The following is a 22,553-nucleotide window of genomic DNA, read 5'->3' as shown; positions in this document are numbered from 1 at the left end:
AATTTTCTATCATACTACCCATTTCATATTGTTTCCTACCCGCTCCACACTGTTAATGTGCCAGCGACAAGTGCCAAAATGTAGGCCCATCCCTTGATAAGAAAGAAGGAAGAGTAGCCCAGCACAGGGGTGCCGACTTACAAAAAATATTGGGGGGGCCCAAACCGGGGACCTTGCCCCGGTAAATTTTATAAGTAGTGAATTTTAAGCTTTAAAGCATTTTAGAAGAGTAATGTGATCAACATTAGAACCCTGTTCACTCGAATCTCGATATCTGGACACTCAGGGGAAAATCGACAAGCCTTACACATTTTTTCCTCACATCTGTAACGAATTTTTGGGGGGGCTCGGGCCCCCTCAGGCCCCATGGAGTCGGCGCCACTGGCCCAGCATTAAAAGACCTTTAAAAGGTCTCTGCTAGGCTTTAGGCGAGGCTAGATGGTAAAAATATTTTTTGCTTCTCTCCTGCACCGGCTGGTAGCCAAAATCACGAATAGGGTGGTTTCCTATTATTTTTTTGTTGTCTAAATTGAAAGTTTATTACTCCTGGAGTACGCATTTCACGCTCTTAGATTTTCGAATGACGATATCTATTTTTCGCGATTAAACGAAAAGTGAAAATTTTCAAGCGCATGAAAACGCGACGGCTAAGTAGGAATGCTGGGAAAAGTCCGTGTGACGTATTTCTGGTTCCAGCTGCCACCCTGTGAGGTGACCTTGAGGCGAGGCTTGAGTGCTGATATGAGGCAGGCTGCTAGCAGGTAGCAGAGTACACTGCTAGCAGGTAGCGCTTGGCTTAAATATGGATTATTACTACCTTATCAAACGAAGGAAACTTTCCGACCTTAGACAATTTTAATAAGTGATTATTAAGACATGTTTCCCTGAGCTCTGTGACTCATGAATGCATTGGTAATCTCAGATGATGTAAAACTCCTATCCTCTCGTGTAGAAACTAGGTCCCTATGACATCACGTGGAGTGGAATCGCATGGGTGCCAATCTGGCCTTTTTCAAATGAGGTTAAAATTGACCATTGCCATTTGTTTAAACTGGAATTTGTAAAACCAAATAATTTGTATATTATGAAAACCCTAATGGTGGGTAACGTATAGCAATCAATGCATTTTGTTTACTTTGATGAAGGAAACTACCCTATTCCGACAGCTGAAGGGTTGATCTGAAGTTATATCCCCAGCGGTGATTTGCAGGTTGCATCGTCAGAGGGGCATGCACTAATCCCGTTAAAATGCATAGTGGGTGGTAGCGTTTCTAGTCGTTGAATCAAGAATGTATTGTAATGGTATAATTTCCACTGTACTATGGATGAACAACTGCTGATGAGGAAGCAACTTAAAAGGCCTCAAATGAGGGAACTCGAAGCAAAAAAGTTACAATTTAAAGTAATCAGAAACATATCCCAATCTTTAGAGGTTAAAATTCAAGGGTGCATTTCCAGTCAAGGGGACCTATTTCAGGAAAAGATAAACTAAAACGTCTCTTAGCCCAATCAGTTTACTGTGTAACTCTATTGTGCCGTCTGGAATTCTAAGAACCAGGGATTCACCCTTATAGAGAATTTTGCTTATACGTGCCATGGTGTAGGGATATATATGATATGACAATATGGCCATGCTCAATCAGAGGTATGAAGGGTTTTGCTGTCCAAATTGATGTGGAATGCATGTAATAGTACAGGACCTACACATACTTTTACTACCAGTCATAGCAACACAGTGGAGGTCTATTTTAGTAGAAGTATAGTATATAAATGATTTTGAAATAGCTCAAATCTTTTTCTTTCTTTTTCAGAACTATTTCTGGTATAAATATTCTCATCCATTTTGGAATGTAAACAACCCCTTTCCATTTGGGGTTATGTTTATGTTCAAGGATGTTCTCACATCTTTGAGGCCAAAAATTAAACTTTATGAATCTTATGGAGAAGCACAATATGAGCTTATGGCACTGGAATCTGATCTCCGGTTAAGATTAACAGAAGTAGCTCCAGAGTTGATTAGTCAAGATGAGTTAGATGATGCTGTTCACACAGATGCAGTGGACCCAGATGCTGCTGATGAGCAAGAAGAACAAGAAGGAAGTTCTGTTACCAACAGTAATAGGGAACGATCTCCAATGCTCAACACAATATCAGAATTGGAGGAAGGTGAGGAATTTTGGGTTTTATCCTTTTAAAGTAGGTTGGATTAAATACCAAGCCTAAATCATCCAATTCTTGCATTCAAGTTTAGTGATTTAGGTGTACTCTCTATTTCTAAAGTTGGTCCACATAGCTGGCATAAGGAAATATGTTTTCTGCCTCACATACAGCATACTCCCAATTATCCGGGCTAATGATGGGGAGAGGCGGTACTTTAACACGAATACTTTTCCTTTAATTTCTTGTAATTTTCAAAATTTATGCAAATCAAGCAATCTATTATTAATCGTGCACATTGTCTGTTATTTTATATTGCTTTCCGGAATCATATCAAGCTTCCTTTTCTCGACCGTGATCTTTTTGGGGCGATAACGTGATTGTACTCGCACTTCTTCTGCTCCGTGCAATACCTAGTTTCCGAAGACCTCGCATCCGTGGCTGCAAGATCGCAGAAAAGTGTAAAGTGGGTTGCAAGAATGCTTCCGAATCGCTGCGCAATGTCAGAAACTATAGACGTCAGGCAGCATGCCGCGTAGTTGCATCTCGCGCAAGTTTCCCTGGAAGCATCTGCAAATCCGTGATCTCTGAGCGCGATTGAGCTCCTTGATGGTTGGAAAAAGGAGCACGTAACTCCCGTGAAGGTAACTGGTGATCACGCCATGATGCAGTATCAGCTTTAGAAAACCAGCACTTATGGCAAATTCTATGACTTATGTTATCTCTACTTCCACTTCCCCTGCTGCTTTCACCTCTACCATTCCCTTCCCGTCCAGTTTGGCCTTGACTACTTGCAGTATAAATATGCCCGAGTGCGATGAATTCTCCAATTCCCTTGGGCTGTGTTCAACCACATGCGAGGCCACGACATTACTTCGGAATTTGCGATATAAAATATACAATTAGAGATCGTAGATAACATTTCTCTTACTTTACGATTGTTTTATCATTGAAGAAGCTTGTAAAGTTAATCAAGAGTTTTTTATGGCTGCTGATCATCGTCTGCAATTCCAGAGCAGATGTCCAAGTAAACTTGAAAAAATCCTTGTCGCCAAGTAAATAAAATAATACCATTTTACAAAGGGGATTCTAATGGAAATTCAGTAGACTCATTAATACGAACAACATTATTACGAAGTGCTCGTTATTACGAAGCAAATCGATGGTCCTGACGAAAAGCCCTATCTTATCTATGGTAAAAGAAATTATTATTAATTACAAAATTACAAACCTCTGTCCTGGTCCTTGGGGTTACAAAATGAACTTTATAATGAAGTTCCAGGAATAAGCAACGACATTTAAGTGGATATACACTATGCTAAGTTTTAATAATTGTAACACGTTTAAGTTCTCGTGTACTATGCCCAAGAGCGTCAATTATGGTTCTTTCTTCACCATACACGCAACATCAAATAATAAGTTTCATTCCTGTGGAATCATGGTTACCCACTCATAACTGCTCGTAAATTGGACGTACAGTTAGTCCTCTTCCTAGGCACATTTGATTTACTAACTTTCGCTAGGTCATGTGGTTTAGAGGAACTTGCACTTTGGGCATAGTCTGAATAAGGTGAAATTGAATCCAGTGTGAAGTCAGGAACTGTTCAGCGTTTCACCCGTTCTTCCTTGCCGCGGAGAGCGATTTTTTTTCAGCCCCGGCTGCGTTGCACGCCCAGCTAGATCAGTTCGTTACAATTGCGAGTCAGCGCACTATTGTGATGCTGTGTTTCATTCTGCAGGATAACTGTACTCCTCGATGCCTTGCATACAGTCCGGCCAACGAGAGTTGTCCGATGACAGCACAAAAGGAGGGGCAGAAAACCCTGCGCTAGCACAGTTTGCAGCCAATCGCTGTCCCCCAAAAGCACCTCACACCCTCACCTAGTCATACAACATTGTCAATTGCATATGAAGCACCGAAATTGATCTGGACCACCAAAACAAGCCCTTTCTTCAAATCACCTAAACAAGGAATTCTTTCTTTGGGTCCTTCACGCTCGTCGTCCCTTCCACCTCCTTTCTTCACGTAACCCTTTTGTTTACAAGTGGCGTAGGCATTTCGCTTTCTTACCTGGCAACCTTGCACCCTACCCCAAACTAGACCATTCTGCCTCTCATCGGACAACTCTCAGCGGCCGGACTGTGGGCTTATCAACTTACAAACTACGTCTCGGAATGCATCTAGTTCGTATATTGAGTACTTACTGTATTTGGGAAGATATCAACCCTTGATTGCATTATGCCGTATTCTTCTATTGAGAAACTGAAATGAATTTTCTTGTTTTTATATATATATATATATGTGTCTGTATTTTGCGCAATGTTTTTTTTGACAATTCTTTAAAGAAACGTTCACATGAACTTCATTATTACGAATCTCCGGTTTTTGGTCCCGTGAACTTAGTAATAACGAGGGTCTGAAATAACCCCAGTGTAGCCTTGCATTAAAATTCAGATTTCCTGGTGCTTTGGCGTCCTATTTTATTTTTCTATTAAGATTGCGGAGAAAGTCAAAGTAGCGTGAACTCATGCGCAGATAATCCGCAACACGGATAAACCGCAGCCGGATAATTGGGAGTCTGCTGTACTCAATCTTCTTGTGTACCCTCTTTGGCTTTTAACCCTTTATAGCCCAGAGCTGCCTATGGAGGGAATCAAATTTCAAGATTTCTCATTTTGAAAACTTGAAAATTTTGCACTCCATCACAATTATCGTGGCAGCTAAATATCTCTTCATTAAACTTAACCCCACAAAATAATATGTAGTTTAGATATTTCCTAAAAGGAGCTGAAAATGTATACATTTTTGATGTTGCTGAGAAGCAACATTGGGTTATATTGGGTTAAGGGCCAGTTTGACCTATTCTCTCTGTCCATGAATGCCTTCCCATGACATTCTTCCACTATTTCTGTAACCCTTACATAAATTTTGCATTGGGAAAAACAGAAAAAGGAAGGCTCCAAGGCAAAACTTAAGGTCCCAGTTTGGTGTTTTTTTCACTCTTGAGTAGTTGTTATGACATCCTTATAGTTGCTAAAGCAATGGAACTGCCTTCATGCCAATGCAAATTTTTAAGTCACTTGAAGAAAATGTGCTAGGCTAAATTTTAATGTGCTATATTCTTTGGTTAAAGAATCCCTTTAAATAAATATGATCTGGTAGTCCTCAATTCCACATAATGATTGGAAGCTCCATTCCTTCAATTGAAACAAGATTGATGTGGATATATTCATTCTATTTAAGGCATTTTATTTTAAAAACATATGTTAGTTTTGTCAAATTGAAAACAATAAATGCATGTAGTTCCATTTGTTGTATTGACTTAAAAATAAATGCTTGAAATGTCTGTTTTTTCAGATAATGATGAGGATGAAGACATGTATGGGATACCTGATATAAATTTCTTTGGCACACCAGGTGAAGAGGTTTCTAATTCTCAGATCAGTCCACAGGTAAGATTTGAATTATCTAAGTCATATACCTTTTATTTAAGGTAAAATTCATTGATTTCTAGTTGACTGTTGTGAGGAAAAAATAATTTTCACCGAGGTACTCTAAAGTGCACAATCACAAATTTGTTGATTGACTTAAATTATTTTTGTGAACAAGTGAAACACTATGAAGATCATATGATCAAAGTATAATTTTAATGCAGCAATAGTACTAAAATTTCATTCTTCAGTTATATTTGTATACAGTAAAACCTATCAAACGAAATTCCCTATGCTGAAACTTAATGGAAACCTCCATATTACAAAGAAATTAACTAAATTTGCAAAGTAGTTACATCTTCGTGTATTAAAAGCTCATGTATGAAAAACTATATAATCAAATAAGAATTTGAATGAGGTACTGCATTGCCTAGTAAATTGATTTAGATTTAGTGGTCAGTTCATCTGTCAATATGTGCATATTGATAACATTTATTCTAAATTTGAAGTCCAAACAGTGTAGGGGAAAGATTTTTTCACGTAAGGGGATGCTTGCCTGCTTTAAATTTGTTGTTCAATATTTTGTTAATTTCTTTGCATGTGAAACCTCAGGCAGAATTCTATTGATTTGGCTAAAAAGTTATTGGCCAGTATAACACTGGAATGACAGAATTTTTTCTCATCATAGCAATTTCATTTTCATAAACCCCAGGAAAACTTATTCATCAGCCTACCAGACATGATATTTTTGTGGTGTTTATTTATATTGAAAGAGGCTCTTGGCATCTATCCTTGTTCTTGTATCTGAACATGAAACAACTTTACAGCCATTTTGAAGTTCTGATTAGAAGATGCGTGCAGAATGGCTGTTGTTGCCTGTAGATACCCAAGTATTGAGGAAAATGGATTGTCTCTTCCTTCTATGGAATCTGTTCACAATTTTTCCTAATTGCCATGTTTTGATATTCTCGTTTGATCAGAAATGCATGCATGGTCCTAGTTGTTAAATTTTTGTTTTATATTTACACAAGGATAGTATTCCTGTGATAACTGGACCTGGATACTCTGCTACCTGCTAGCATTCTGCGTCGTATCAGTGCTCAAAGCCTCGCCCCAAGGTCACCTCACTTGCGGTAGCGGGAACCAGAATGACGTCACACGGAGTTTTCCCAGCATTCATACTTAGCCGTCGCATTTACGTGCGCTTGAAAATTTTCACTGTTCATTTAATCGCAAAAAATAGATATTGTCATTCGAAAATCTAAGAGCGTGACATGCATACTCCAGGAATAATAATCTTTCGATTTAGGCAATAAAAAAATACTAGGAAACCACCCTATTATTGCCTCAGTCATTGAAAAAAACAAAGTTAATCTGAGTACTACCTTGGTCCTCTCTTCACATCTGTGCAGGTGCTGACATCTGCATCCCTGAACAGTCTAGAAGACCATAGTAATGAGAATGTTGGCGTTGCTGATGAAGAGCGGGCTGTGCCTGCTGGGCCAAAGTTATTAGAGTGTGCAGAGAATGATGACTTCATGACAGCCTTTGACAAAATGCTGACAGAAAATATTCAGGACAGAATGAGGGAAATTGTCAAACCTCAGCAAATAGACATTTCTGTCCCACTTCACGTGAGAGGCAACTTGAAGAAAACTTATGGTATAATCATTACTCTATATATGGTCTTATCAATAAGGTTAATATAGCAAATCATGTGTGTAGCAAAATTAGGAACTTAAATACATGTATGAACACAGTAATCAACTCATACACTTTTTCAAAACTTTAGTTGAGCCAATAATGGTAGTGATTGGTAAAATAATTGCTCTTAGGTAGATGATAGGGTAATTTATAAAAACATATGGATGATACTATTTTTTAAACTAGCTGTTCAATTGCTACATTTCTTTTAACAAATCAGTATATCAAAACCTATATTTTCAGTAAAAAACTAAAAGTGATGACTAAATTAGTGCAGAGGATAATTAAGCATCAATGCTAAGATAAAAATTATGCCTTGGTGGATGATATAATGTACTATTTTTGTTATTTCTAGCACTTTTGAGATATTTAATTTTAAATTGGAAATATTAGCCAATTTATATTATGTTTAGTCTGCCCTCCATCAGTTTTGGCCTGATGGTGTGAATAATTTCAATCTTGTACTTTGCTCTCATTTTGATACCTCTGTTTTTTTTGCATAAGGATTTATGTGGTGTATTTGTATAAAGTTTTCTGACTGCTCCAAATCTTGTCTATCTCAGAATCTGACTTTTGCCAAGCTGTGATAGCAGAGTACAACTGTTTGCAATTGCATTCCATTACTTTTCTTTTAAATGTTTTAATTATACATGCACTATGAATTTATTAAGATTATCATTTTTAACTTGAAATGTTTTAACTTTTTAATCACAGAGCAATTAATGGAGCCAGAAGAAGACAAATCCACGGTCACCTTTGTCTTGATGGTCCGGAAAGGAAATAAACAACTTTACAAAAACCTAGATGTTCCTTTTGACTCACAGCTAGCTATGAATCTTAAGAATAGAGAAGAGGTTAGTATTTTTACTCAATACTTCACCTGTTGTCTTACTGCCTTGCCTCGTCATTTGGGGTAGCAGCGATACGATTTATCCCTATCTAATATGCTGTCATTTAAATATGTCCCTCTTTCTGCCTATAACTGTCATTGCTTAATCAAAGTGCAGCCGTGCATTTATTGTAAAATCTGGAATGGGAATGATGTGATGAAAATGACATTAAAATCGGGATGTGATGATGTTACAGTAAACTTATGATTATACGAAGCACGTTATTACGAAAATTTCAATAAAGCAGACACTCGATTATCCGGCTACGGTTCACATATCCATGTTCCGGCTTATCCGTGCATGAGTTTTACACTTTTCTGATATTTTCCGCTATCTTAAAAAAAATAAAAATGACACAAAAGCACCAGGATATTTGCATTTTAATGCTAGGCTACACCAGACTTATTATTTCTCTTAGAATTCCCTTCGTCAAATGGAATTATTTCATTTACTTGCTGACAAGGAATGTTTCAAGTCTACTTGGACGTCTGCTCTAGCAGTGCAGTGCTGACGATGATCAGCCGGGGGAAAACACTTTTGATTATTTTTTAAAGATTCTTTTATGTTTAACCAGTGGATACGTAACCCTAGGGTAGGCTCGCTGGTTAATCTTCTGGGGGCAGGGTCTGGAAGTGTTAGCTTATCACCTCTGCACCGGGAAGGAAAAAGGAAGGAGGCGCCGCCGCGATAGGAGCCCGACAACGCCTCCTGGGACGGGATAGGGAAGGAAGGGAAGGGACGAGGAATCCCGCACCGTCACAGGGGCGGGCGGGTCCTACCATCAGCGAAACCAGGCATCAGCCAATGCTATTCTAACAATTTTGGAGGATTGTCCTATGAGGAAGAATAATCCAATGATAAAATCGTTAGATTATGTTTCTCCAATCGTAAATTGGGAAAAATGTTATTTATGATATTCAATTGCATATTTCATATCCCAAATTCACAATTATTGCCGTGGCCTCGCATGCCGCTGAATACAGCCCAAGGGAACCGGAGATTTTGTCGCAATTGGGCATGTTTATGCCGCGACGAGTCAAGGTCAAACTGGAGAGAAAGGGAATTTTAGAAGTGAAGACAGCGAGGGAAGTGGAAGTAGAGATAGCATGAGTCATAGTCCCCAGGAGCAAATGGAATTCGTTTATATCAACTACGGCAAAATATTTGTCAACAAAACCAGTTATTCCGGTAAAAGCAGCAGAAAAATCAGTGCTTGAATTCGTTTATATGAACTGCGGCAAAATATTTGTCAACAAAACCAGTTATTCCGGTAAAAGCAGCAAAAAAAATCAGTGCTTGAATTCGTTTATATGAACTGCGGCAAAATATTTGTCAACAAAACCAGTTATTCCGGCAAAGGCAGCAAAAAAATCAGTGCTTCAGACTGTGGTGCATCAAGGTGTGAAATCGTAATTGATAGTGCAACTTTGGAGGGAAAGGGTTCACCCAAAAACTTACAGTAGGAATCGAGGAGAAGTGGGAGTTCAGTAAAAATATTGTGGCTGACACAATGTCCTTCTTTTCGTGCATACTCTTAAACATCACTTCAACAGTACTTTGTAGTTTAACATGCAAGGAAGGTCTCTTGGGGTTTTTCTTACTCTCCTACTTGAACCCTATGTAATTGAATCATTCATATCCAAGAAAATGCTTTAAGTCCATAAAATTGCTCAAATTTCAACATTCTTACCTGGTGACACCACTTTTCTAATAAATAGCAGAAAATATGAGGAAGGAAGAGAATTAAGTTGATCAATGATAGTGGAAATATTTTTCATTTTGGAGGGGGAAAGTTTGGGGAAAATACTCCCGTTGTCAACGACTACGTGGGAAAACGTAGTAAGGATAATACAGATGATATAGTACTTTACTCATGAGCCCATATTGAGGGCGAAATGACTCCTCTGTTGCCAGTTTGAACGGGGATTTAACGATTCTGTGCAATAAGTTCTCGCGCAATTACCGATTGTCCAAGAGGGAGGCCATGTCTGGCTGTCTTTTGTCCTGGAAGCACTAAATCGTTAGGTATGGGCTTAAACTAAATTCATGAGAGAATGTACGAAGGGCTTCAGTCAGTGTCTAGCGAGTGCGGCCACCAAACGTAGTCTCAGGTACTCTTTACTCACCCCTCTTCCTCCCACCCATTGCACCTCTCTTTATCCTGCCCCCACTTCCTCAACCAGGCGGCACCCATCCCACTCTTATTTACCCCACCCACTTGGAATGTTTTCTGACTGTGGAGAAGTGCATGGTACATCTCTACCGGAAACAGGGGTAAGTTTCTAACTGGAGAGAGGCTGGAGAAGTATTTTTCATTATCGGGGAAACGAAGTGGAAAAGTTTGTTATCCACATTTATTTTATTGGCTACGACACGCGTTTTGTCATTTCTTGACATATTTTTAGTCTGTCTTTGCTCCCGTGAGATACAAAGATACAACTGGTCTACCTGCCTCGCCAATTCCGTAATTAACTCTAATCATTTTAGCCAAGTTAGGAAGCACAAGTCGTGTATTGGGGAAAACTAAATGAAATGCCAACTTTTTTAAATCAATTACTTTATGTTCATGGGCTTAAAAAATTAGCAATCTGCTTAATGTTTGAAAAGATTGAGCCAAAACCTAACGTCGATTATGAGCTTATTTTTTGGTTTTGTTAAACTACCGTAAACATGTTCAACAAACTTAAATGATGTCAGAAATACATCGTGTTTTGGGCTGATTATTTTATAAGTATCGTTTATATTCAAAATTTTTCAATGTTGGTTTACTTTCGTGAACTCTTGCAAATTATACCTCAATACTTTGCCCTTCTTTAGTTTTCAGGTTTCATTCTTCACCGTATTTAAAATGATGCTATATGTCGCTGATGTAGAAAAAAGATTTATTTAGTTTTAGCACTAAAAAGAGGCGCGCCATAAACAGAAATAAATAATGGCGTGGAAGGGGAAAGAAAAAATGCTTCTCGGGTGTCCGTCTGGGTAAGGCGTTCCATCTACCTCTCTGCCAATGATTCAATTGAAGGCTTTTCCATCTTCATCAATGCCGTTGATACCTACCGGGTGTGAGGTGCTGCTGTTATAAAATTGTGTCTCTTCTTCTCTGCATCTTTCTGTTGAAATTAGTTATTTGCTTTATCATTTCCACGCTACTTTTTATTTAACAATAATGGCGCATTTAATTTTTAGTGCCAACATAAAGAAAATCTTTCCTCTATATTAATGATACTTTGCATTATTTTCAATACCATGGAGAAAGAAACACGAAAACTATATGAGGTTAAGTTGCACGCTTTCTGGTATCATTTTTGGGAATTCACGCAAGTGAACCAATACTTCACCTAAATATCTTGAGCATTGATAAAACATGTGTTGTAGGAAAAAAATGAATGTGGATAATAATGTTTCTCTCTTTATATCCCCCATTATGGAATATGCTTCTCCAGCTTGGAAACGGGCTGTGACCCTGAGTTGTCACTGTGCGATAGAGTGCGTCACAAATGACGGTTAGGCAGGCTGCCTTTAAAATTTTGTAGATGTCGGAAACAAATCTATCTTATGCATAGATAATTGTTGTTGTTTGCTACTGACAGCAAAATTCTTAGTTTAAATTCTTATACAAAATTTTCACTATGTTATTTGATTACGCTTTCGAAAATGGGCGGGAATTTGTTTAGCACTAAGATCGTTGATATTTAACAATAAAGAATGGGAAGTTTAGGGTCGTGTGATTTTTCACCATCTTTCACAGAATTAAGTCAATGAGAAAGAGCAAGTTCTAAAAAAATTCCATCTTAAATAGCCACCGAAAACATTAAACAAGGCCACTAAAGACAGAAAAAGGGAGGTGGGGTGAAAAGTAAAACTTATTAAAAATGTTTGAAATTACGAAACTCGATATTACAAAGTGCCTATTTTCCGGACCGGCGGACTTCGTATAATTGAGAGTTTACTGTATGTAGTATGTAAATTACAGCTTTTGCCCTAATGTTTGCAAGGAGTAAAGCAATGGAGTAAAGTAAAGTAAATTGGTAATAATAATTAATAAATTATGTCTAAGGAGTTAATTTCCATCCCCTATTCAAAGCATGGGTGCTGATGTAGTCCGTTGTTGTTGATTGTCAAAATCCCCGAGTGTAAAGGCATTGAATGTTATATTTTTGGGGAGGTGAAAATTATTAAAATAATAATAAATTATTCAGCTTATTAAAACAACTTGTCTGTTTCCACACTATTTCATTTTAAATGACCATGGTTTCCGCAGCTTGTGCCATTGTCAAGGTACATAGCCTTGGGTGACAATGGCACAAGCTGCCAAAACCATGGTCGGTAAAAATAAAATAGTGTGGAAACAGACAAGTTGTTTTAATAAGCTGAATATCAAAGATTTCCACCGCATCACGCCGGACACTGTATCTTTTAATAATAAATTACTTAAAACAGGGTGACATTGAGTTAGTATTATATTATGATTGTATTATAAAGTAGAAATTTATTGCTAATGATGTATTTGATATTTTTAGGCTGAACGAGAGGAGAAAGAAAAGGTTAAGCGGTTGACTCTTGATATTAATGAAAGACTCGAAGAAGAGGACTACCTTGAAATGATAGCTCAGGTACAAGGAGTAAATTTTTAAGTTGTGGCATGTTATCCTTACATGGTGCTATATTAGCCCAGTATTTGACCAATAATTTCTTTCATGGCTCTAATTATAATTATTATTACACGTTGCTGCAAGTAGACTATTTCCTGGTGGCAGCATTAGATGTATACACATGAATAACAAATGTACCTATCTAATACATACAAAGTTTAGAAACAGAAAAGACACCCATGGTAAAAAATAATACATTAATTCTAATCTCATGCTACTAAGAATTTAACATTGTGCATTGTTAATGCATGCATATAAATGATAGAAGCTAAGTTAGCCATTGGTTAACTAGTAAGTTCATTGTGCTTTATTTGCAAGGAAACTATTATTTTTCCTGAAGACAACGTTTATGTATTTTAATTTAATGCAAATAATCAAAGTAGAGAGTGTATAATATTCTACAATTGACAGTAATTTCCATCAGGGATGATGCTCATAATTTTTGGAGCATTTATCGTTAAATTAAGGGTGGCTTGGTTCTTCTTTTTTGTCAGTTTTATTGCATTCTAGATGGCTCTTCTTTTTATTCTAAATCAAATATGTAGTGTTGTGGAGGAATGTGATGAGAACTTCAGTGTGTCCTTGAAGTGTATCGAAATTCTATGAGCAGCCCTATTTTACGGTTGCCTCATCATCATTAGTCAACAATCTAATATTGGTTTGACGCAGCTCTCCGTTTCTCTCTCAGCTCTCCGTGACGGCACCCAGCAGTGGCGTAAGTTTTGGGGGGGGGGGGGGGTGAGGGGATAGATTCCCGCCCAAAGCCTCAGAGAAATGCAAAAAATATTTAAAACAATTGTCTAGTTTTGAGATACAGCAACTGCATCTGCTTAAAGTTAAATTTTAAGTGCCAGAATGATCTAAAATATATTTACAGGCATGTCATATTTTTTTTTTTTTTTTTCCTGGAATCCCCGTAGCTCCGGGGAGCCACCCCCCAGGCACGACCATCCCTCCCCCCTAAAGCATATGCCACTGGCCGCGGGATATTCCGTAACCAAGATTTTTCCGGTGCTTAGTTCACTTCTTTTATGTGAGCAATTTAAATAACCGTGCATTTGCATTCACAGTATCTGTTGCGTTTGTTAAATGTTTAGGTAATGTGTGACCGATGATTGTTACGTGGTCAATTTTTCTGCCTAAAATGGTTTATCTACAAATTGTGAATTTTTCGACATGTAGAGGGTGAAAACCTGGAAAAAACAGTGAATTTTATAATTTAGTTTAAGTGGGAACCCTGAATAATGAAGTTGAAATCTTCTTTTGTCTCCTGGCATTTTCCATTTGTATCTTCTTGGCATGTGATTCTTAAATAGCGTGTTGGCAACCACTAATTTGTGTTCTGTGCAGAATTCCAGGAGCCTATCTCCTCTTTCATTTTGATTTCCTAATCCATATTTTCCGGTTATTCTTCTATCCTGACCTTCGCCGATGACAACGTTCCAATCACCTTAAATAATAAGGTTTTCTTCACCCCTTACCTGTTTGATTACTTTCCTGATATCATCGTTGACATCTTCAACTTCGTCATCCTCGTAGTCTGTCGTAGGCATGTAAACTTGTACCACTATGGTATCTACCATCTTAGTGTCCCTAACTTTACTATAACTATATGTTCATTGTACTGTAGAAAGCTTTTCACACGTATTCCGGCGCTCTTTCTGAGCATTATCCCAACCCCAGCATTACCGTTTAGAGATCCTGTGTGTATAGTCCTGTAGCTTCCACTCCAAAAGTCTCCCTCCTCAGGCCTATGGTTGCCTATCCAACTGATAGCAATAAGCAAATAAGTTTGTATTTTTATGTTGCTTGTGTTGGTTGCCATTTAGCAACAATTTCAATATTAAAATTTTAGGTAAAACATGATCAGCCACAGCTTCAATGCCAAGTATTTTATGGAGGATGTTTATGGAAAAATGAATATTTATTTGAAGGTTTTATTGAATTAGCAATATGCTTTCAACCATATAAATTAGGGATGAGTCAATTCCAAATGTCGATTCTCGATTCCACCGATTCTCGGGCACGGAATGGGAATCGAGAATCGATCGCCTTAAGTCGATTCCGATTCCATCGATTCCAGGAAGATAAATTTTTTGAGCATAGACTATAAGCTTGGGGCATAAAGGCCGCTACACACCTAAGCGACCGCAGTGTCAGCCTTGCCCGTGCGGAGGATACGCCCGGCACGTGGGTGCTGCGACGAACATACCTAAGCGGCCTCGGAAACATGAAAATGTCGGCAAGAGCAACAAACCGACAAACCCTGAAATGGCGCGTGTTCATGAGCAACTCTCAGTGGAAAAAAATGGAAACCACGGGATCGGGAAGCAATGCATGCATTTTTTGTTCTTTTATAAAGTGCTGGTCATGGAAAATCAAATTATTACGATTATGAATAACCATCGGAGAATTCATCTGGAACACCAATTTTAACGTATAATAGATCAAAATGTATATTTTTTTATTTTCAAATAATATTTGATATCTGATGATAATAAAAAAAGTGCAGAGAGCAAGTTTTCGTGTGAAAAAAAAGTTTCTTATAAATATGCGCAGAGAGCAGGTTTTTTTATATAACTTTTTTCATAGACTAACACGCGTCTGCGGCAATAATAAAAATTTAGACTCATTCACATTTGTATAGCCCAGTTTCATCAATGCAATCCTTGAGAAAGTTGATACTTGCTTGGCATAAGCCGCCGCGGCCTCCGGGCGAACTCGACAGGTTGCGTTCGGCCGCCACCGCGCACCCGCCAGGTTGCTCTGGTATGTATGGACGCAAAGAACACTACATTATTGTTTAGCCACCGCACCTATTGTTATTTTATTCCATTCAGTTCTTAAATTTTATTGACAGCAGAGCTGCAGATAAATCAATATCCCACATGTTAGAAGGAATAAGAATCGATGGAATTGGAATCGAGAATGGGGAATTGACTTGAAGGAATTGGAATCGGAATCGATAAAAAGTGGAATTGACTCATCCCTAATATAAATATATTAGGTCTATGCAGTTTATTTCCTTTGTCTACTACTCCATTGCACTTTAGGGTTGGGAATGAGATAATTTTTTTTATTGATCTTTAGGCTCAGCGTCCCGCAGTGGTGAATTTAAACCGTGAACGGAAGCAGAAGTATCAGCATCCCAAGGGGGCTCCAGATGCTGATCTTATATTTGGTCCCAAGAAAGCTACAAGGTGAAGTGGATGGTATGCTACAGTCATTGAATATTTGACTCGTGCAATGATCATCATCATCAAACGTCATTAATCCTACGATTGGTTTGATGCAGCTCTCCATGATATCATGTTTAAATCATCTTAATATTATACTTTTTCTTGATTAGCATTTCTCACTACAATCATGTGTTGGGGTCTCTGGGTATTAATTTTAATAAAATTCCAAATTTAATTTTTCCTTTTGCTTTTAGCCTTTTGAAGGTAGATTGTCAAGCACTTTTTTACTGCAATTCTGGCATTTTGCTGTACTAGTTAAAATGAGCTTATACTATACTGATTTTTATATTCAGGGTTATACCAACATCTTTGGGGGTCCGAGGCATGAGTTAATATGAGGTCCATCCTGTATTTATATTTATCATTTTATTATTGACAGTAAGATAAATTATAATTTTGAGAATAATGCTGAAGTACTGCTTCCTAGCCTGCTGTTTACACTATTCTATTTTTTCAATGAACTCTTCAAAAGAATTTAAAAATGAATACATTCCCATTTAATCCCAGTTCCTGCTGTAGTGACACTATAGTTGGTACTTTTTTCCTCTGAGAATTAGTAGACCATCTGGACAGACAATTGCATTCGGAAAATAACATTATTTACACACACATGATTACATTTTACAAGGAGCTATGTGGTTTCATATGCAAGCAGTATAATTTTCATGAAACGTTTGAAAAAATGGGAATCTATATTTTTTAAATTTTATGCATCACCCTTTAATTTTTACACTTGTTTCCTAGTATTAATAAATAACAAATGTATTTTACTTATGAATCCTTGATTCAGTTGGTTGGGAGTAGAAAATAATGATTACTTTTAGAAAATAACAAGTAGTTTTCTAGTAACTAATACAGTGGAAGCCCGGTTTTACGAGTACTGCTTTTTATGAGAAGCCCATTTTTGCAAGTAATAGTCTTTGTACTGCCTAATGGCCTATGTTTTATATGCAAAAATAATCGGATTTTGCGAGGTTAAAAAGTTCCTTCTGCTGGGTATGCTCCGTTTTACGACAGATATTTCTCGTGGACAATGCACCGCTGAGCAAGCATCAACTATTATGCGCTTTGTATTATCTGTTTATTAAACAGAAAATACAAGTTGTTTGCCAGATCTACAACACCGAAACCAAGTTACGTCCAAGCATTTATGTGCTTTACGTCCTTAAGTACGCTCCGCTTGCTCCTATTTTGCGTTCTTCTTTTGTTAGGCACCGTTATCAGTGGGAGGGGAATGGGAGGAAGATGACAGTGGGAGAGGGAGATGTGTTAATGTTTGAATATATTTGTCATTGTATAAAATGAAACAAAGCCTTATGCTGCTCTAATAATTTAAATTCATCCCTTTCACCATGTTTTTGTTTTCTTTGGTGATTCCTAATTTCACAGGTAATTATCGTTATTCATATCGCGTGGGCCCTGGAGATGGCAGTTCTTTAGCATAGCACGAAAAATGCCATGGTGCCCAGGGTGCCTTCACAGTTCGGCGCTGCGTTGACGCCGAGGCTAGCGAGACAATCAGAGCCTGTCTTTGACAATTGATATTGTCATGTCGCCAGCTTGCTGCGTCGTCGCAGAAAAATCTGGCCAGGTGTCTGCGTGAAGGCGGCGGTACACCGGCGATATTGAAGTGGTGTTTTTTTATGGGAAACTTAGGTGTACAAATATCCTGTAGTGGCTCTAACGGGAGTTATGAATGCTATTAATTTCCATTATTCACTATTATATATTTTGAAGTTTTAAGCATAGATATTTCATATCTTTCTGAAATGTAAGCCAAATGTTAACCCTAGATTAGGTTACAACCACTGAGGTGCATAGATTAGCATAACACATACCTGTCAATGGTGTCACAAGCTAAATACAGTTTGAGAGCTCTTTGCTGGTTACTACAGTCGTTTAAATTCCAATTTATATTTTATAATTTTGCCCCCATGATGAGCTCAGCTGTAGCTATTTAGATAACATGGCTGGGACAGTCTGTTTGAACAACAGTTATCATACATAAATGTTTCTGATAACTTTTCACATAACTCATGTTCACTGAGCGAATTTCACTTGATATTTTTCGTATATTCCGATATAGGAAATAAAACTTAGAGGTCATAATAATGTATAGGTATGGGCCATTACTACATACATGATTACCGACTTTATGGTTGCCATTTTAACTTCCAAAGCTATTCATAGTTAAGTAGAATATTTTAAGAAATGAAATTGCGTGAAAATGCACAACAAACATATGCATTGTGCTTTTGGCTCGAAATCATGAGGTGAATTGCTCCTGGGCTCATTTTTAGGAGCCGACGCTTTTCACCTTTCATTTGTTTTCGCAATGCAGAGCTGTGAAGGGGCAAAATTGCTGGCGGGGCGGGAACTCTCGTGGCGTCAATGCAACACAGAGCGATGAAGGTACCCCCAATCGACTGAGGTATTTACTAGTGTAAATAAATACTCAACGACTACTTTGCGGGAGGTTATTGAATTTGAGTAATGGAACCTGCTAGGAAAGGTGCCTTTACAGGAAATATCTTCGACCACCGCATCTTGCTGTATTTTAGTGAACGTTTCGGCCATTTTTCCCAACTGACAGATTTGCTGGTTAACATTCGAAAACTGGTCAAAACTGAAATGATCGTCTTAACATGTTCCCAAAATTATCCAAAAACTTCCTTTACATCCCTTATATATTGATTCCGACTAGTTGCGCTGTTTTAACAGATTTATTCGGCGATCAAAAAATATAAGAACGGGAATAAAATCTCCTAAACTAGAGGAATAAATATTTTATATGATTTAAAATCCCGCATTTATTTCGATATATATGTTGATACTCAGCCATAATGTGCCTGATAATGACTCTTTACCTGTTTAACTTCGTTAAGAACTACGGAAACAAGAGAAAAACTGTAAATACGAACGATTATGGGACTTCGGTGGGTTAATCCAACATCTTCAGATGCAACGAGCACTCATTTTTATGAGTGATTTCCAAGGGATTATGAGCACTCAAATAACCGGGCTTCTACTGTATGTAGTTATATTTTTGAGAGAGTTGTGAGGAAATATAGAAAGTATCTAAAATTTACTTGTTCCTGGTAGCTTGGGATACTATTCCTTAGTTCCTCTCCATCTCTGTGACTAAAGCATATATGTCAATTGGAAAGGGCCCTGTTGAGCATCAAACTTGACATATTCTCGCTGAATGTGGTGATATTGTGGCAGGTCCAGGACTATATATGAGTGGAGTTATTATGTCCTATTATATCATATCAATGAGGAGGCTGGAGTAATATGTCCAAATGTGTTTACTTGGTCAAAGACAAGGAAAATTGCCCCCCTTGTCCACTCTGAATTTTTGCATTTTTTCTGTGAATAATTGTTCCAAGATACTAATTTTGGTCATACCTTTGAAGCGCTCTGGTCTGTGTTATAAGAAGTTAGATTTAGCTAGATTTCTATTTCCTGTTTTGGGTCATCACACGGAAGCCTTCCAAATACTGAGAAAGTATCATGGTTTATTTCTTCGTATCCTTCACTTTTTGTTGCACTTCAATTTATGTTTTTGTAATTATTAATTGCCATTTATAGTTTTTAAAAAGTTCAGTTTCTAAGGATTCCCTCTGCGTGCTATCAGGCTATATGCCATAAATTTTCATCAAAGATTTTCCAGATCGAGAATTATTCTTTTCTGTGATGGATATTTTGTGGTATTTTTAGTGTTCAAGATTTGCTTAACTGTTGCATCATGGACTTCTGTATTTAATTTTTAGGTTGGATGCCTTATGAGAGAAAGCAGAAATATAAGCAGTGAGCTCCTAATACTGAAAGAATGTGGGATAAGTTCCAGCCATGATAATTTTTATCATAGGGATTTTTCTATCCTAATGAATTGAAGCACATTGTAGACAGTGTTTTGCTTCGGATATTGCCCTGTGTTGGTGGGCATAAGCCTCAAAAACCATCTTGATCATGTTGATGGGATATTTATGAAAAGAGAGGCACCTCAGAGAGTAGTAATCATGTAAATAGCAAAATCATTAAGACTACAAATTAAGATCAGGTAAGGATATGGGAGGAGTAATGATTATGGATATTACCATGTGATATTTAGTTTTTAAGGTTGTGATTCCCATGGATGGTATCAGTGGCTCTCACAGCTGAAATATCACGGTGATCATTGTAGCCCTAGAGGCATGCAGAATTTTCTGTACTCAAGAATTCAGTAAAGAACTTGAATACTTGAGAGGTCTTCCTAGATCTGGAAGCTAAAGATACTATCGTGTTCCTTTTTGTACATGTGCTGTTTTGCACATTCATTTTTTATCATGTAATTATTCTCATCTTTTTGTATTCCTGTGTAGTGGAGTTGTAAAGCCTGAGCCATCTCTCCCTTTAGGAGTTCTATTTTAGTTGCATTTACTGCACATACCTGAAAAAATGAGCAATTACTTAATACTTCTGATGTATTTTAGCCACAACACAATATAACTTTGGCTTCAGGAATCTGTAGAAGAGCATATTATTTTGAGAAGTATTTTCTTTTTTGAAAATAGTGTTACTATGAGGAATTTCATTTTATTTGGTGAAATGCGCAACCGTGTAGAAAACTATTTTTAATATTACCACTTTTAGATTCGGATAGTGATGTTAAGGCTGTTGTGTGGTTATTCTAAGAGGCAAAGTTCAAACATATTTCAAACTCTTCAACGATGTAATTTGTTTAGGTGAAGTAAGAACTTTGATGGGCTGTTAAGGATTGGCGTATTTTTTTGTGTGTTACTAAGGAAAAGCTGCTCTGATTTCTTATGCTCTTTGACTCTTTCTGATGAAACTTGGTTGTCTTCATGAGTATTAAAACAAAATGACTGTAGGGTAGTAGCCTAACATTCCTAGTGGCATATTTTTATTTAATTAATTTGGGCATATCAATTCCAAATTAATGAACTAGTCAATTTGTACATTTTTTTATTGCTACATTGTGTCTTCAGTGTAATAGTATGTCCGGTGTGTTTGGGTTCAATAAGCAATGCGGAAACCCAATTGGAAGAATCAAGGGGAAATAATTTTTATTTTCATGATGTGAACCTTGTTCATTTGGTGCTAGCTACTATACATGGACAGTTCTAACGTTGAGATAATCTTTGAGAGCCGAAGTGAATTTTTGTTTAATTTTTGAGTTCACCTTTGTCCTTTTGTTGTTCATAAAAATGTTTCAGCGCAACTTTTAATTTATGGATCCTCTTAATTTATTTGGTTTAAACATTAAATGTTCATTTAAAATTCAGTTTCAATTATGTTTTTAGCATGGTCATGTGTTTCATACCAGTTTGATTTTGAAAAAAGTATGCCGAAAAACTTTTTTCTACTTCACACAGTTCATATCAAGAGTAGGAAATAAAGTGAGATGCACATTTAATAATTTATACATTTGCAGTTTCTCTCTTACGTTGAATACTGAAATATTTGTAGTAGCAATTTTGAAGCAGTGTTTTATATAATGAGATCTGTAGCTCAAAGTTACATATGTTTGTCTTACATTTAGACTTGTCTGTCAATTGTTTTGAGGATTTTAATGCAACCCAGATCTATCTTTATTACCTCCCACCAAAATTGTGTCTATCGGGTATCATAATCTGCTTTTTAGGCAACCTCACATGTAATTAAAAACCCAGCTTCGGTATTGTTCCAAAGGTTTGATATTCTCATGTAAGTTAAGTTACTATTTACAAATTGCTCTTAAGTTGATTCTGTTCTCTGTGAGAAATGTGTGGAGTTTATGCTTAGGTTCCATAATATGTTCAGAAGCATTGAAGAAACAATTCATTATAAGCCTATTTTCTTTGTAAAACACAATTGATGAACAAATCGTTGGCTATTGAAGGTATAATTGATGAATAAATCACAATCTTGGCTTTGATAGTGAGCGGAAGTGTTATCTTACTTGAACTATTACCTTTCTTATAAGCTAGGCTGTAAGGAACAGTAGGAGCTACTTTGAGCATATATATATACATGTATGTCATGTAAATAGCAGTGTTATATTTGATCTCATCTTCTGTCATTTGTGATCATGGATCAATGCTAGAATTTTATGATGAACAAATGCATTTTGTGCATTTTTAAAATTTGGGGAAGCATTTTTTGAGCCAAGGTATGATGCAGTTGTGTTTGAAGTTTTCTGCAGCTATCTCCACTGGATGCCTACTACATATTTTGTCTGTTCAGAAATATAAGTTTATTAGAAAATGCATTTTGTTTATTTCCCCCACTCATTTCCTTTGCATCTGTAAAAACCACAAATGTTTATTACAGTGGAAGTACTTGTCTTTCATGATAGTAAGAGCTTTTTATGGCCTAAATGGTAATCTTTAGCAGACAATAGACAGATGCACTGCTTTTATGCCTACATGTGTATTTCTTTAATTTTTGCAAAAGACAGCCTTAACCCAATCAACCTATTTCTCTTTGATTTTTTC

At 37.1% G+C, this 22,553-nt stretch overlaps 1 protein-coding gene across 3 annotated transcripts in view; it reads left to right on the top strand.

Annotated features, from left to right (window-relative positions):
• LOC124170743 (regulator of nonsense transcripts 2) overlaps positions 1-22,323 on the top strand; it is a 42,851-nt gene extending 20,528 nt beyond the window's left edge. For 2 of the 3 annotated variants that reach the window (XM_046549666.1, XM_046549664.1), the window contains exons 16-22: positions 1,812-2,166; positions 5,516-5,610; positions 7,002-7,251; positions 8,008-8,147; positions 12,704-12,796; positions 15,926-16,035; positions 19,848-22,323. In XM_046549666.1, coding sequence (XP_046405622.1) covers positions 1,812-2,166; positions 5,516-5,610; positions 7,002-7,251; positions 8,008-8,147; positions 12,704-12,796; positions 15,926-16,035; positions 19,848-19,863 — 1,059 coding nt within the window. In that variant the 3' untranslated portion in view covers positions 19,864-22,323. Of the gene's footprint in view, positions 1-1,811; positions 2,167-5,515; positions 5,611-7,001; positions 7,252-8,007; positions 8,148-12,703; positions 12,797-15,925; positions 16,048-19,847 lie in introns of all 3 variants that reach the window. The other variant, XM_046549665.1, reaches the window with a different exon arrangement.
• The last annotated feature ends 230 nt before the right edge of the window (positions 22,324-22,553 follow it).

This window comes from Ischnura elegans, chromosome X (assembly GCF_921293095.1).
Source record: "Ischnura elegans chromosome X, ioIscEleg1.1, whole genome shotgun sequence".
Lineage (NCBI taxonomy): Eukaryota > Metazoa > Arthropoda > Insecta > Odonata > Coenagrionidae > Ischnura > Ischnura elegans.
Note: the sequence above shows the minus strand (reverse complement) of the source record. Positions and strands in the feature narration are given on the sequence as shown.